Source organism: Carassius gibelio, chromosome B16 (genome assembly GCF_023724105.1).
Source record: "Carassius gibelio isolate Cgi1373 ecotype wild population from Czech Republic chromosome B16, carGib1.2-hapl.c, whole genome shotgun sequence".
Taxonomy (NCBI): Eukaryota; Metazoa; Chordata; class Actinopteri; order Cypriniformes; family Cyprinidae; genus Carassius; species Carassius gibelio.
The window spans coordinates 2,855,157-2,873,383 of record NC_068411.1 but is presented as its reverse complement, the minus strand read 5'-3'; the positions used below and the strand labels follow the sequence as shown (position 1 = coordinate 2,873,383).

General features: G+C 36.4%; 1 protein-coding gene across 2 annotated transcripts in view; it reads right to left on the bottom strand.

The window, feature by feature from the left end:
* adcy2a (adenylate cyclase 2a) overlaps positions 1–18,227 on the bottom strand; it is a 167,825-nt gene that overhangs the window by 53,225 nt on the left and 96,373 nt on the right. Inside the window, exon 4 of one of the 2 annotated variants that reach the window (XM_052577874.1) lies at positions 1,759–1,908. The exons of the other annotated variant lie outside the window; for it this stretch is intronic. Within the exon in view, the coding sequence (XP_052433834.1) occupies positions 1,759–1,908 (150 nt within the window). The remainder of the gene's footprint in view (positions 1–1,758; positions 1,909–18,227) is intronic. 2 annotated transcript variants of the gene reach the window in all.

Here is an 18,227-nt window from a genome sequence, read left to right as displayed (position 1 = left end):
ATCTCTGATATGGGGTTGCATGAGTGCGTCTGGGATAGGCAGCTTGCACATCTAGACCTTGCATTTTTCCAACCTGACAATTGACATACTGCATCAATTACAACATCATGGCTGGGTAGAAGAAGGATCCAGGTACTGAAATGGCTAGCCTGCAGTCCAGATCTTTCACCCATAGAAAACACTTTGCACATCATAAAGAGGAAGATGCGACAAAGACCTAAGTTAATTGAGCAACTAGAAGCCTGTGGTAGACAAGAATGGGACAACATTCCTATTCCTAAACTTGAGCAAATTGTCTCCTCAGTCCCTGGACGTTTGCAGACTGTTATAAAAAAAGAAGAGGGGATGCCACACAATAGTAAACATGGCCTTTTCCCAACTTTTTTGAGATGTGTTGATGCCATGAAATATAAAACCCAAATAATTTTTCCCTTAAAATGATACATTTTCTCAGTTTAAACATTTGATATGTCATCTATGTTATATTTTGAATAGAATATTGGAATTGAAACTTCCACATCATTGCATTCTGTTTTTATTCAAAATTTGTACAGTGTCCCAACTTTTTTGGAATCGGGTTTGTACAATAACAATATAAATAGCATTGTGTCATTAATAGGCATGATATGTTAAAATGAAAACGTAGAAAAGTTGTGTACATATGAGTTTTTTGTTCTAACCAGAAGCATCTATTACAATTGACAAAAAGCAGAGCAGGTAACACTTTATAATAACTGCATGCTATGAACCATTTGTTAAACATTAGTAAATAGTCAATTCATAATTTCGTCATTTTTAAAGCATTGTCCCTACCATTAATAGACAGTAATGAACAGTTTATAAATACAGCTATAAATTATTTGTTCTTGATTTATGAGCATATCCATAATGTGTTTAATAATTTTCATTTTCATAATTTATTAATGATCAATTTACCATTTCTAACTTAAGAACAACACTATTAACAAAGAAGTTATGTATGCGTGGTTTAAAAGATCATTAAGAAAGTGTACGTAAATGTTTAATAAACTAATTCAAAGTACATTTAGATATATTATAAGCATTCAGTAAATATATTATTATTATTATTATTAATTTGTTTTTTTTTTTTTTTTTTTTTTTTTTTTTTTGAAGATACAAAATAATTAGCTGAAATGAAACCAGTGATTGAAAATAAATGATTTGTTACTGCAAATCACTATCAGTGTCTGCAGTTCAATCTCAAATCTAACATTTGTGGCCATAATACTACACTACATTTGTGGCGAAGACATGAGAAAACTGACCTTTGAAAACGTCTTAATATGACCAACTATGAACTGTCAAAAAGAGAGATAATTCTACTATTACACTTCTGATTCACATTACCAAATAAGCCATATTAAGCTTATGTACAATCAAATATACTGTACTTTCAAATTCCTGAGCACATTTACAAAAACATGCATTGAAGATTAAATAAAGTTTCTCTACATACATTTTAGGAGGATGAGGAATTATTATTTTTACACTAATCTAATCTAGTTCTGTCATTCTTTCAGCAAACTGGCACACACCACAAATGCTTTCCAGTGTTCCAGGACTAGACCCAGTTCACTCCTGAATTCACCAATTTTGAGTCACCTTGAGCATTAAGTGCTTTGCCAAAGAAAACATGGAATATCTTCTTTTTGGCAGGTCTTTCAACTTTAGCCACAGACCAGCTGAAAGTTCATGACTTCAGAATTAATAGATAGTAAAGTAAGACTGATACAAAACCTGTTGTCGCTTCTCAAACTCCAGTTTGATGGGTGATTTTATACAGTTGCAGGTGTCTTGATATGTCTGTTTTAGCGCCAGTTCCATCAGATGCTTATGGTATGCTCCTGCCAGGTTCCCGCAAATGAAAATTATGATATTTGCCAGGATCTAGAGAAATAAACAAAAGTGAACAATAAAGCCTATGATATAGGATAATACCTAAATAATTTACAAATCTGCACCAATTTTGTGGCAAAGTTCTGACATCTACCAAGGGGAATTACACCTCTTTTTTTTTTTTTTTCGCTTTGGTAATATTTTCACAAGTACAGTGTATTTTTTCAAAACTCTTAGTACAAAAAATCAAAACTGATCACACTGTAACATTGCTAGTCATACTTTCAAAATCCATAATTTCATTACAATTACATATAATTTCATCCACTCTATCATTGGGACATAATAACACTTATGTTCTTTTTTTTTTCTTTTTTATTCAAAACATTCCCAAATGCATAAACTATATATCATGAAATATTTCTATTCTCACCTTTATAGATTGTGTTAGTTGATCTATAGTAGGCGATGGTCAAAGTAAGTTAGCCTAATAATGTAACCTATTAACATGCACAAAAACTGTCTCTTTACGTAAATACAGATATGGGTGTCATGCCATAACTTAGTTTTAATACGACTGACCTTATATTTAATGTGAATTTAACACTGAAAGTTAAAGTGAAAGTTAGGCTACTTATCATAACACTGTACATTGTACAGAAAGAGAGCAAAGAACATTACATTATCAAAGAATTTTTTTTTTTTATTGACAGTCTAGACTTCAAGCACTCTCTAAAACTCCAATTAATATCACTGAAGCGGTTTACACTGTGAAATTAATATCTTACTTATAGATTCATACACAAATCTGCAGTTTGTTGTTACTAACTATAGAATTCACCAGAAAGAAGTATTCATTAGTAGTGATAAAAGCACTGAAATTTTTAGAGATGACTCATTGGAACACCTCTGATTGGTCACTGCATTCATAAACCCATTAGCATTGTGTGCGATTGGTTATAATGTGCAATGCTGTACAAATGCATCTGTGTCTGGCTCAGCACCAGCCAACAAAAGCAGATTTGAACGTAATAATTGATGATTTGACGCACTGAACGATTTAATCACAATGGTGAGATTGTATGAAATATAGAAAATGTTATTAGGCAATTTTTTGTCTCTTGGAAGCTTACTTTGAATGGGCATGACGCCTCTGGTGACAATCCATAGGAGTAATGGGTTTTATACTGTGCAAACTGTATATTCTGTGCCCCTACACTAACCCTACTACTAAATCTACCCTTACAAAAATGATGTTTACCTTTCAGTCAGTCACTCTCGACGTCACGTCGGATTAGATAGACCAGGGGTAGGCAAGTTTGGTCCTAGAGAGCCGCAGTCCTGCACAGTTCAGCTCCAACCCTGAAAAAAAAAATCTCACCTGCCTGTATTTTAGTAATCCTGAATGGATTGATGGGCTTGTTCAGGTGTGTTTTATTAGGGTTGAAGCTGAACTCTGCAGGTCTGCAGCTCTCTAGGACCGAACTTTCCTACCCCTGAGATAGACCAATCTACTTCAAGTGTAAAGTAAACAAGCCAATGCACATTGGCATGCGACCACTGCATCCAGCTGCCGCTGATTAGAGCATGAGTATAATTTGGCAGCAAGTGCACCACATATTAAGCTTTTCACTGAGGAGCAGTTCTATCATTCTGTTCATTCTGATCTCCTGCTTTGAGTCTGCAAGACGAGTCAAGCATGCTCTTCGAGGGCTCTCATGTTGATGGCATGGCACTTCAGTGTTGGTGGTTTTCCTGTGTCAAGTGGGTTGCACACAGCAAGTTGCACTCCTATGTGTCTCCTATGTGTCTCCTATGTGTGTTGCAGGTAGCCATCACCCCTGTGTGCTTCTAACACTAAAAAAGATGTGCTGCATCAGAGGGTGAGCCAGACTTTTCTGTGGAGGAAGATTTCATCACACTCACCCTCCTTTCTTGTCAGTTAGCAGCGGCTCCCTCCCAAGTTCAAGGTCATCCACTTCAGTGAAAGTCTTGTGTGCAGATATCGAAGGATGCAAATGAGCCAGATCCTCCAGCCGATATGAGGATGAGGTTTTACAGCCCCCTACTTCATTGTACCCAAGAAAGGTCCTGGCCTTTGGGCTGTCCCTGTCGCCCTGTGTCTTCTTGAAAGTTGTGGAGGTCAGCCCCGGTTCCTCTGAGAGAACAGGGCTTTCGCATTCTCAACTACCTCAACGACTTGCTCAGTCTCAGAATATTTTTTGCGAACACAGGGACTTGGTGCTCTCACACCTCAGACTGTTGGACCTTTGGGTCAACTGGGAAAACAGCAAACTCTCTGCTGTGAACTACGAGTTCAGGACGCTCTCGGTAGCTTCATGTGTTGGTGAGACGGTGCTTCAGCAGTCATCGTTGCTGTGTTGAGTGAGTTGCAGAGATGGTAGCTATGCTTTCCCGGGCCGGCGAGATGGTAGGGCTTGAGTGAAATCCACCATGTCCTGAGCCATCCAGGCTGGATGATTGGTTTCTCTTAGCGGCCCGTGCTGGTTCTCAGTGCCCCGCGCCAGTGCCTTTCTTCCTGGAAGTGCATGATAAGCTCACCAAGTTGTGGAAGGAACTGGCTGATGAGCTCGTCCTCCCTCACCACCCTCGATGATGGTGCAGCGAAGGGGTATTTGGCAATCCCGCCAGTGGAGTGCGTGGTAGCGATGCAATCATGTCCTAAGTCCACCTCCTCCTGGTGTGGAGACTTAATACTACCTTCCCAGGCCTGTAGGCATTTGTCGGGTCTAACCGGCGGTGCCTATGCGGCTTGCGGGGAAGCAACTTCTGCCACGGGCGTTAATGCAGGTGCACCAGGCTCAGGCACTATAGCGCTACCCGCTTCACTACAGTGAAAGCAGCTGATACCCCTGTTCTGTGGGCAGAGATCACAGTCTTACTGGCGAAGGACGTGATAGAGCTTGTCCCTCCAGCCAATATGAGGACAGGGTTTTACAGCCCTTACTCCATTGTACCCAAGAAAGGTGGTGGGTTATGACTGATCTTGGATCCAAGCAGAACGGGTACGTTTTCCCAGTAGAGGTAGTGCTTTGACAATGGTGAGTGGAACTACTTGTTCCGGGCCGGGGCTAGACCTAATAGGGTCGCAGGCGGCTCGCACAGGGCACTAGAAGGGGCAGCACCCATGGCGCTTTTGTAGGGATCCCATTTTCGTCAGTCACCGACGTGGCATCAAGAGTGACTGACTGAAAGGAAACGTCTCGGTTACATATGGTAACATATGGTAACGTCACGTAGCCATTGCTGTACCGCCGCTGAGCTGCCAGGTCTCCGGCTCGGCTCCCCAGCGAAAACCTGGTATGCACTGCACCTGCTGCCTTCTTATACTCACACTGTGATCAGCGGCAGCTGGATGCAATAATTGCATGCCAATGTGCATTGGCTCATTTAGTTTACACTCGAAGTAGATTGGTCTATCGAACCGATATCCCATTTTCGTCGGTCACCGAACATGTCGTCTCCATTATCTCCTTCAGGGAACAAGGGTTACCATACGTAACCGAAACGTTACCATAATACCCGAGACGATTTTTCATATAGAAAAAAAGTCCCCCACAAGGACAAAGATCTCAGATATTGCCATCCCCATAACCTGAACCACACACACACTCACACATACAAAATAGTGGTTCTCTATAAATCACTTACAGTGAAATAAAAATAATTAATTACATTGATTGGCCCTAAATTGCAACCAAGTTTTCTTGAAAATATATCTGCTGAATCCATATTTGTAGATATCTATGGTATAGCTGCACCAAATTATTCATTGATTAACCATTAAGATGATTTAGATTAAATAATAGACAAATGTATGAAATGGAACAAGAAGACATGAAAATGAAAAGTATGATAGTAAAAGCCTTATGAAAAGCAGTTCCTTTGAATGAAACATTTATCACACTATAGAGACTGTATCTGTTCCCCGAACTAGAAAATACAAAAAATGTCCAAACCAAGTTAAGGTTAACAATTTAATTGAGGTTCAACAAATAAAAAACAAATGCAATATGGATAAACAAATGATAAAGATTGGCTTATTGAATATCAGATCCATTTCTACGAAAACACTTTTTGTAAATAATATGATAACTGATCATAATATAGATGTGCTCTGTTTGACAGAAACTTGGCTAAAACCTGATGATTACATTATTTTAAATGAGTCCACCCCCCAAGATTACTGTTATAAACATGAGCCGCGTTTAAAAGGCAAAGGGGGAGGAGTTGCTTCAATTTATAACAACGTTTTCAGGATTTCTCAGAGGGCAGGCTTCAAGTATAACTCGTTTGAAGTAATGGTGCTTCATATAACATTATCCAGAGAAACCAATGTTAATGATAAATCCCCTGTTATGTTTGTACTGGCTACTGTATACAGGCCACCAGGGCACCATACAGACTTTATTAAAGAGTTTGGTGATTTTACATCCGAGTTAGTTCTGGCTGCAGATAAAGTCTTAATAGTTGGTGATTTTAATATCCATGTCGATAATGAAAAAGACGCATTGGGATCAGCATTTATAGACATTCTGAACTCTATTGGTGTTAGACAACATGTTTCAGGACCTACTCATTGTCGAAATCATACTCTAGATTTAATACTGTCACATGGAATTGATGTTGATAGTGTTGAAATTATTCAGCCAAGTGATGATATCTCAGATCATTATTTAGTTCTGTGTAAACTTCATATAGCCAAAATTGTAAATTCTACTTCTTGTTACAAGTATCGAAGAACCATCACTTCTACCACAAAAGACTGCTTTTTAAGTTATCTTCCTGATGTATCCAAATTCCTTAGCATATCCAAAACCTCAGAACAACTTGATGATGTAACAGAAACTATGGACTCTCTCTTTTCTAGCACTTTAAATACAGTTGCTCCTTTACGCTTAAGGAAGGTTAAGGAAAACAGTTTGACACCATGGTATAATGAGCATACTCGCACCCTAAAGAGAGCAGCCCGAAAAATGGAGCGCAGCTGGAGGAAAACAAAACTAGAGGTATTTCGTATTGCTTGGCGGGAAAGTAGCATATCCTATAGAAAAGCATTAAAAACTGCTAGATCTGATTACTTTTCTTCTCTTTTAGAAGAAAACAAACATAACCCCAGGTATTTATTCAATACAGTGGCTAAATTAACGAAAAATAAAGCCTCAACAAGTGTTGACATTTCCCAACACCACAACAGTAATGACTTTATGAACTACTTTACTTCTAAAATCGATACTATTACAGATAAAATTGCAACCATTCAGCCGTCAGCTACCGTATCACATCAGACAGTGCACTATAGACCCCCTGAGGAACAGTTCCACTCATTCTCTACTATAGGAGAGGAAGAATTGTATAAACTTGTTAAATCATCTAAACCAACAACATGTATGTTAGACCCTATACCATCTAAGCGCTTAAAAGAGGTGCTTCCAGAAGTCATAGGTCCTCTTCTGACTATTATTAATTCCTCATTGTCATTAGGATATGTCCCCAAAACCTTCAAACTGGCTGTTATTAAGCCTCTCATAAAAAAGCCACAACTTGACCCCAGAGAACTTGTTAATTATAGACCAATCTCGAATCTCCCTTTTCTGTCCAAGATACTAGAAAAGGTGGTATCCTCACAATTATATTCCTTCTTAGAGAATAATGGTATATGTGAGGATTTCCAGTCAGGATTTAGACCGTATCATAGTACTGAGACTGCTCTCCTTAGAGTTACAAATGATCTGCTCTTATCATCTGATCGTGGGTGTATCTCTCTATTAGTTTTATTGGATCTTAGTGCTGCGTTTGACACAATTGACCACAACATTCTTTTGCATAGACTTGAACACTTTGTTGGCATCAGTGGAAGTGCATTAGCATGGTTTAAATCGTACTTATATGACCGCCATCAGTTCGTAGCAGTGAATGAAGATGTATCATATCATCACAAGTGCAGTATGGAGTACCTCAAGGCTCAGTACTAGGGCCGCTACTCTTCACGCTTTATATGTTACCCTTGGGAGATATCATCAGGAAACATGGTGTTAGCTTTCACTGTTATGCTGATGATACGCAGCTCTATATTTCCTCGCAGCCTGGTGAAACACACCAATTTGAAAAACTAATGGAATGCATAGTCGATATAAAAAATTGGATGACAAATAATTTCTTACTGCTAAATTCAGAAAAAACAGAGGTGTTAATCATAGGGCCTAAAAACTCTGCTTGTATTAACCTAGAACACTGTCTAAGACTTGATGGTTGCTCTGTCCATTCTTCGTCATCAGTTAGGAACCTAGGTGTGCTACTTGATCGCAATCTTTCCTTAGAAAGCCACGTTTCTATCATTTGTAAAACTGCATTTTTCCATCTTAAAAATATATCTAAATTACGGCCTATGCTCTCAATGTCAAATGCAGAAATGTTAATCCATGCATTTATGACTTCAAGGTTAGACTATTGTAATGCTTTATTGGGTGGTTGTTCTGCACGCTTGGTAAACAAACTACAGCTAGTCCAAAATGCAGCAGCAAGAGTTCTTACTAGAACCAGGAAGTATGACCATATTAGCCCGGTCCTGTCCACACTGCACTGGCTCCCTATCAAACATCGTATAGATTTTAAAATATTGCTTATTACTTATAAAGCCCTGAATGGTTTAGCACCTCAGTATTTGAATGAGCTCCTTTTACATTATACTCCTCTACGTCCGCTACGTTCTCAAAACTCAGGCAATTTGATAATACCTAGAATATCAAAATCAACTGCGGGCGGCAGATCCTTTTCCTATTTGGCGCCTAAACTCTGGAATAACCTAACCTAACATAACAATAATACCTAACATTGTTCGGGAGGCAGACACACTCTTGCAGTTTAAATCTAGATTAAAGACCCATCTCTTTAACCTGGCATACACATAACATACTAATATGCTTTTAATATCCAAATTCGTTAAAGGATTTTTAGGCTGCATTAATTAGGTAAACCGGAACCGGAAACACTTCACATAACATCGTACTTTCTACATCATTAGAAGAATGGCATCTACGCTAATATTTGTCTGTTTCTCTCTTGTTCCGAGGTCACCGTGGCCACGAGATCCAGTCTGTGTCCAGATCAGAGGGTCACTGCAGTCACCCGGATCCAGTACGTATCCAGACCAGATGGTGGATCAGCACCTAGAAAGGACCTCTACTGCCCTGAAAGACAGCGGAGACCAGGACAACTAGAGCCCCAGATACAGATCCCCTGTAAAGACCTTGTCTCAGAGGAGCACCAGGACAAGACCACAGGAAACAGATGATTCTTCTGCACAATCTGACTTTGCTGCAGCCTGGAATTGAACTACTGGTTTTCGTCTGGTCAGAGGAGAACTGACCCCCCAACTGAGCCTGGTTTCTCCCAAGGTTTTTTTCTCCATTCTGTCACCGATGGAGTTTCGGTTCCTTGCCGCTGTCGCCTCTGGCTTGCTTAGTTGGGGTCACTTCATCTACAGCGATATCATTGACTTGATTGCAAATAAAAACAGACACTATTTCAACTGAACAGAGATGACATAGCTGAATTCAATGATGAACTGCCTTTAACTATCATTTTGCATTATTGAGACACTGTTTTCCAAATGAATGTTGTTCAGTGCTTTGACGCAATGTATTTTGTTTAAAGCACTATATAAATAAAGGTGACTGATTGATTGATTGATTGATATAGTTGAAACAAGTATTTTGTGTAGTGGAAAGGATACTTTGTGATTGTGCGTATTGTAGCAAGACAATTGAAAATATGCTGAAATATTTGAAAAAGTGTCCTTTAGTAGTAGAGTTCTGAAAATTGTAAATGTTCAAGCAGGGAGGAGAACTTGGTTACTGTAGTCAGTATTAGCAGCAGAAGACGTTCTGAAGTCCTTTCGTAATGTTAGCTTTCACCTCTTTTTTACTCACTTCTCTTTCATATACCCTTATTCAATTACCAGCCCAGTGTTTAAAAGCTGTGTCCCCGATTACTTCCTGCCTTTCAGTGAAATAGTTCAGCCCCCCATCATTTGAAAACTCACTATTCAACATACTATTCAACATTCAGATGAGAACAGTTCATCAAAAGCTTGGCTGCATGAGATATTTTGTTTTGCTCTTGAACATTCATTTAATTTGGGTCACTGTGTAAAAAGTCTCAAACTCATCTTGGCTTGTCACACTTTGAACCATTAAAACTTCAAAAGACATTGGTCACTGACATGGATGGGATGAAAGTGAAAAGTCATTCACAGTGATAGAAAGCAAAACAGTATGTTTTCTCACACAGTTGACTCATAAACAGAACATTTTGTGACTTTTGTGAGATGTGCTCTGTTTGACAGAAACCTGGCTAAAACCTGATGATTATATTTTTTTAAATGAGTATACCCCCCAAGATTACTGTTATAAACTTGAGCCACATCCCAAAGGTAAAGGGGGAGGTGTTGCTTCAATTTATAACAATATTTTTTTTCAGTATTTCTCAGATGAAGGGCTTCAAGTATAACTAATTTGAAGTAATGGTGCTTCGTGTAACATTGTCCAAAGAAACAAGTGTAAATCCTCTGCATGTTTGTACTGGCTATTGTATACAGGCCACCAGGGCACCATACAGACTTTATTAAAGAATGTGCTGATTTGATATCCGACTTAGTGCTGGCTGCAGATAAAGTTTAAATTTTTGGTGATTTTAATATCCATGTTGATAATGAAAAAGATGCATTGGCATCAGCATTCACAGACATTCTGAACACTATTGGGGTCAGACAGCACGTTTCACTACCTACTCATTGTCAAAATCATACTCTAGATTTAATACTGTCACATGGAATTGATGTTGATGGTGTTGAAATTATGCACCCAAGTGATGATATCTCAGATCATTATTTAGTTTTGTGGAAACTTCATATAGCTATATCTGCTTGGCAAGAAAGAAACCTATCCTTCAGAAAAGTATTCTAAACTGTTCAATCTGATTACTTTTTGTCTCTTTTAGAATAAAACAAACATAACCCAAGGTATTTATTCAAAACAGTGGCTATATTAACGAAAAATAATGCATCAACAAGTGTTGACATTTCCCAGCAGCACAGCAGTAATGATTTTATGAACTACTTGACTTCTAAGATCGATACTATTAGAGATAAAATTATAAACATGCAGCCGTCAGCTATAGTATCACATCAGATGGCGTGCTATAGAATGCCTGAGGAACTCGTTCCACTCATTCTCTACTATAGGAGAGGAAGAATTATATAAACTTGATAAATCATCTAAACCAACAATATGTATGTTAGACCCTATTCCATCTAAGCTCCTAAAAGAGATGCTTCCAGAAGTCATAGATCCTCTTCTGACTATTATTAATTAATCATTATCATTATCATTAGGATATGTTCCCCAAACCTTCAAAATGGTTGTTATTGTTGTTGTTATTTTGCCTCTCATCAAAATAAATAAATATTCTTCTTAGAGAAAAATGGTATCTGTTAGCTATAGTAAACATACACTGTTATAATTAATTTGTAAAAGATGTACAACTTTTGCTAAACAACAAAACAAAAGCAAAACAAAGGAACAAACAAACAAAAACGTAAAAATGTAAAATATTCACTTTTATAAGACTAGATTTAAAACATATTACATGAATTATATAAATATAAATCTAATAAATCTATTCATCCATGAGTTTATGCATTTACCTGTTAGTCAATGCAATGCTGTAATCAGATTATCCTAGCCAGCATGTGGGAATATGCTTAGAGTGGATTTTGAAACTCATTAAAAATACTAATTTAGAAGCTGCTGCTACTAAAGGTCCTGACTATTTAATTTTTAAGACCTCACAGCTTGGATATAAAGTTGTACTGTTGTAATATTATACTGTATGTGAATAGTGCTTTAGATGTATACAAACAGATATAGTATTCATTTTGCAAGAATATATGTCTTTCAAGAATATATATCTGACCCCTGACACAAGCAGGTAAATGGATTGTTGCTTTCTAAAGCTTTCCAAATCCTTTTTAAAGAAATAAGTGAACATTTATGTGGTGATACCTCAATTTTCACAGCAAACTAAAGTTGTGGCTCACAATCCTGAAAGACGACAAACTTAATAAAGCACATGGATTTCTGCCTGAGGCTCATCAAGCACCTGTGCTTGCTGCCTCTCCATAGATGTTTAAACAGACACATAGAATTTCAAGAAATGTTAAAATCTGAAAGACGACAAACTTACAGAAGGGAAAAGAGAATTAAAATGGTCACAGACATGCTGCATGCCTCGAGATGAAAGAAGCAAGCATTCATAAATGGTTGCTCTTGTTTTATCCTGTAGCCTACATTGTAACAAATTTCTGTAGTTTTCACAGAATTACTGTAAAACAGGCAAATGCTAACTGTAAAACCTGTATACAGCATATTACTGTAGATCTGCAAAGCATCATGGTCAATTTTCAATGGCGGGAAAACTCTACAGTAAAAATATTTTTTTCTGTGAATCACAATACAGCAATTTAGAGGGTTTTTTTTTTCCCCCAGCCATGGAAAGCTGAAAAGCTAGATTCCACACTTTCATTGGAATTTTAACTTCAGAAAGGTAACTTTGCTGATTTATTTCCATAGTTTACTCTAGTCAAGTTAACTATTTGTTCAACTGATTCATTATTTATTATTATTTGTTCAAGAGTGCACTGAGAGAGAGAGAGGTAAAACAGCTGGACACTTCCTAGTTAACTTGTGTCTTGTGTGCATTTTATTACCAAAAAAAAAAACAATTGTGCATAATTTCGATCGATTTTCTAATCTGGCAACTTTCGATAATGTCATCAGTTTAGAGAAGGATAGCATTGTTGAATAAAAATTAAATTGGAGTTGTGTATGTGATGTGTCTGTTGGTGCACTAGCCAGACTTTTCTCTAGCCAGCCGACTCCAGAGTCCACTCGACAGAAAACGCAGTTAGAGGTAAGACTTAACACATTTTTCATAGGTTCATGATTTTTCTGAACTTCATCGCAAGTCCCACCGCAGAAACGAGATTGTTGATAGTCTAATTTGAAGTGCCATTCCCGACACATGTGGGAGCATATACTGTAAAGATTTGTCTTCTCTGGCAACATTAACGTACATTTATAACGTCTTCAGTTTGATTGAATAGTAACGTTTAGCATTGTTGAATAACATTAATTTGAAATTGTGTATTTGGTGTATGTGCTGACACGGTAGCCATTTGCATAATCTCATTCTTTTTTTTTGCTTTTTTTTTTTGCTTTCTAACGTTGGCGCCTGAAGAATCAGACATTTAAGCGGGCCGATTCGAATGTTTTATTCATTCGAGAGTTTTATTCATGATACGTGGAAGCATAATAGTAAACTCGCACTGTATTAAGATTTTTTGAGATCTTACTCGTATTATTATTTACCATTTGGTTAATTTCTTGCAGCAAAGAGGCATTAACAATCAATCCAGGTACATAAATTACATAAACTAGCATGTATACAATGTTTTTCAAATGCATTATGCATATTAATCAAAACCTAAATCAGCTAACGTTAGATCACAAAAGTGTGTATTGCCACACACTTTCTCTTATGAATATTGTACTTGTGATTTCTAAAAGTGTTTTTTTCAGTTTTTTTTTTTTTTTTTATGTTACAGGAAACTTCCACCCAAGCAGACGTTGAGGCACAGATTTCCCTGCCAAGCACTCTAAGACTCATTATGCTCGGTAAGATCCCAGCACTAGACATACACAATAGATCCCAATTTTAAGTATATATGTATATTAAGTGTTAAGTATATTTGTATCGATTCACTGTGTGTGAACAAGGTTTTACATCATTTTGCACTTAGATTCCAAAAACCTCTAGTTGTCACTGATCCAATAGAAAAAATGAGGTCAATGCATGTATAATGGCAAAATGCTTTCAAAACTTCATTTTAAAAGGTCACATTCACTCATCATGTGTAATCCATGTCTCCAGTATTCTGTTATATGATCAGGACTTTACAGACACCCAGATTTTTACTAAATGAAGTGCACAAATTCTGCACTGTGCATACATGTGCATACATGTGCAGGCTCACTACCTGGCTGTGCATCAGAGGATGTTATGAAAGTGAACTGTGTAGCAAAGTTTTTTTGCCAAACAGTAAACCATATCAGATTGAATGCTGTGCAATCTCAACTTAATTCTTTTAGGAGAGTCCATTCTGAGGGCAAATAGGTGGATGCTTTCCATCGAGGGCAGATTTCTCCAACCAAATCCAACTGAGTGACCGTTCCGAATTCTCTTCTGCTCTGGCTGTCCTTTTTGCATCATACTATATATTTAACATGGAATATCCTGCGGACGCAGCCACTACATTAGAATTTATCCAGAGGTAAGCTATTTGTTGTTGATCAGTGTTAATTTTGACACGAAATTTGAATTTAGTTTTAGTCTTAGTCTTTTGACTATAATTCTTTTTAGTTTTAGTCAAGTTTTAGTCATCTGATTTGTTTTAATTTTAGTCTTATTTTAGTCGACCAAAATTGCTTGGTATTTTAGTCGACTAAAATAAGACTAAAATCAATAACAGATTTACTAGACAATTTTTTACAGCTGGTATAGGAAACAAACTTAACCAAAATATATAAAACACAAATTCAACTTTATTTCAACACAACTGTGTCTTTATTTCGATTCAAAAGCTTTTATGCAGCAACAAACACTGTCATGATAATGTAAACAATAACTAGCTGCCAATTGACCATCAATAAAAGAAAAATAAAGTTAGGTCCAGGACCTTAAAGCTTACAGCTGAGCTGAACAATAAGTGCATACATTTAAAGTAAATATTTAATAAGTTGGGTGGATAAAAAAAGTAACAAGATTTTATAAGGTATTCATTTATCTAGCAATATTGTATGTTTTAAATATTGCTAGATTAGTTGTATAATGATAGGATGTGAACACTTATGTTTCACAATATAGAAATATTTGTGATATTGTCAACAAGTAGAACATTATAAAATATACTAAACATTGGTATTAATCAAATGTATGTATCATAATATTACGTATTAGTAGTGTGCTCCCATCTAACTTGATATGGGCTATTTTAAAGTACTTTTCAGTTCGTAATATTTAATGCTACAACATCCACGCACTGCAGTCTTCCAATTTTGCTTAGCTCAATAAACAAAAGAACATCGTTGTGAAATTACATTTGAGAAAATGTCCGGGTGGCTCGTCTGTAAATGTCTTTTCAAATTGGTTGTGTTGCCACGAATGAGCGCTCCGCGTGCTTTACACTTTGTTTTGCTTTGTTCGTCGTCAAACGTGAAGTGAGCTGTGGACATTTTGTCGCTCTTTTAGACATCACCTCTTCGAATGCCGTCTTCCCGGGAGCTCATTTAAAAACTGAAAACCTTCGCTTCACGTCTCAATAAGTCACAATCACAGTCTCGCCTGTTCCGTTTTGCCGGTTCTTTTGTTGATTCCTCGCATCTCTCCCGTCTGCTGATTTGATTTTCGTCACAGTCTATTTTCGTCTCGTCCTTTATTCGTTGACGATAATGTCAATCAATTTAGTCATAGTTTTAGTCTCCATCAGTGCCTTCTTTTTTAGTTTTCGTTTCGTTTTCGTCTGCAAAAATATATTTGTGACGAAAATAATGACGAAAATATTTAGTCAACGAAATTAACACTGTTGTTGATATATTTTTGACTAGGAATGAGAACAAATATTTGAGTACTCATTCTTTAACCACATACCTGATTAGTAAAATACTTCTCAAAGTGTTTATTTGGGTTTATATGGACTGTTGTGTAATTTTTAAACATCAAACTTTTATTTTTACTCACCATGCAAATGGTAGAAAAGTAAGCACAGCCACTCCAAAGTCAAAATTTCATGCACATCACATTTTCTTTTCTTCACTTTAATACTAAAGTACTTGGTTATTAGAGTACTTGACTTCTAAATTACTCAAAATTACCATCCCTACTCTTCACACTTCCATTATTGTGCTCACTGTAATGAGCATATAAAATATCAAAACTTAAAATATTTATTTAAAAGACCATTTGTGAAGCTGTTTCTTGACTAACGTCTATGAATGTTGTTATATGATTTTGTCAAAGTTTAATAAACAGACAAATTGAAAGGTCCCAATGACCGAGATCACAGTCTTTGATGAATCGTGCAGTGCTCTTGTATAATCTCTCTCTCAGCATCTAAGCAGGGCAAAGGCTTTTCAGTGTGTTCAGTCTCGTGTCTCTTCTACATGTCCACTCTGGATGTTACGACACTTTAATACTCATAGATAACGACACATTTCATCCACTCTTGTAACGAAAGTGGCTAACTTCTGTCAACCTCATCTACAAGCAAGGACATTTAGATTATGAAATAAAAAATAATGGAAAAAAAAAAAAGATTTTAGAATCTATGAAATAGCTAGGTGAATCGATTTTTCTCTCCAGGCACTAATATGTGTGTTTTAAGTAATCAAATGATCCAATCAAACTTTCATATATTGTCATCAACCCATCTGTCTTGCTTATAAACCTTTCCATTAATAATACATTTCTTCCACTGCAGGGTAGAAGACTCCAGTCCAGGAAATTGACTAATTCAGGTCCATTTCTTAAAAAAAATAAAGGTTCTTGGAGAAAAACAACATTCAGGGACCAAATTCTACTGTTTGAAATCCTGCTGTTTTTAAATAATTTAATTTGCCTTTTATACATTCTAATTTAATATATAATTAAAATAATTTAATTTTAAACCGAACAATTTAATACATTTGAACAGGATTGATTTGTATGTTCAGAAAGTGTTGTTGTATACAAAACGAAATGAAATGTTAACAGAAAAATGTTTACCTATTGATTTTTTTTTTTTTTTTTTGCTATGCTATTTTTATTTTATGAATTTAGAAATTAAAAGTGTCAAAAGTTATAAATAAATGGCATTTTTGTGGCAAAAACAGTGTCTTCATTTTACAGTACACAAAATTAAAGCTGTAATCCTTATTACAGTAGTAAAATATGTGAGGTGATGTAACACAGTACTGTGATTTTTACTGTAAAAGTAAAAAAGCAGTATTTTTAAAGTTACTGCAATTAAGTTTACAGTAAGCATACTGTGAAATGAACTACAGCAACTTACTAGCTAATTGCTGGCAGTAAGTTACTGTAAATTTCACAGTATCCTTTTTACAGTGTATTGCAGACAAACAGTACAGAAATTTTTAATTCTTGGATGTTGCACTTTCAATGCTCAATGTAGTTTCTCCTACGTATATGTAAATGTGCGTGTGAATGTGAAGTGCTTTAGATGCCCATAAACACATAATGTATTTCAATGACACTTCACATGGTTTTGCAAGATGTTACAGCTAGACATTAGACTTAAAATCAGGAGTAGCTCCGCAAGATGACCCGTAAGACATACAAGTAAAAGACAGTGTTTATTCCTAAAGCTTTCCTGCCTTATACAAAAATAATGAACAATATTTTACAATCTTTTCTTTAAGAATCTATAGCAGAATCTGATTATATGTTTGAATTTTCAGGTAGACATTTGACTTTTGATTAAGATTTTTGCAGATCTTTTGCAAAACTGAGACAGAAGGCATTGCGTTTGCTTTCGATTTAATCTCGGAATAAATATTTCAGAAATCTCTGTGATTTTGGTTTGGTAATCTGGAGAAGCACAGACTGCAACATTCTATGGACAGGCCAACTTCATTTCTTGTGTTGAATAATCTGGACAAGCTTAATTTCATAGAAGCAAAGTTTAATGACTTCTACAGGGAGGTCAGAGTATGTGTACACCTCCCAAGCGTGAGTGTGTCACTCTGAGGAGTGCATTAGCATTAAATCATGGTATCTGCATATTACCCACTGGGCTCAGAGATGGGACATATTTATTTTCCAGCTGGTTTTTACAGCGGGAGAAGCAAATGTATTTAAAATAGGTATGAATGAATGGACAGATGCATGTACACCTTCCTGTACTCACTGTTTATACAATGTGAAAGTATTTACAGATATAAGCAAATCATTTTATTTAAAGTATACAATACAATGCATAATTACATACAACAATTAATACAGATCCTAGATTAAAAAGTCTTACTTGGCTAATCCTTATTGTGTGGGGGGGTGAACATCTGTCAACTGCTGCCACGTAAACCGATTATCAGCAGTTGGTTGCATCGGTGGCCAAGATTCGAATTAGTGTTTGTGAGCGGTGCATTAGCATTATGGACCTAGAGTAGTAATGGTTGAATGTTTATATTCATGTAGAGTATAATGCATTTATATTTTTTAAGTTTCCTTTTGTTAAC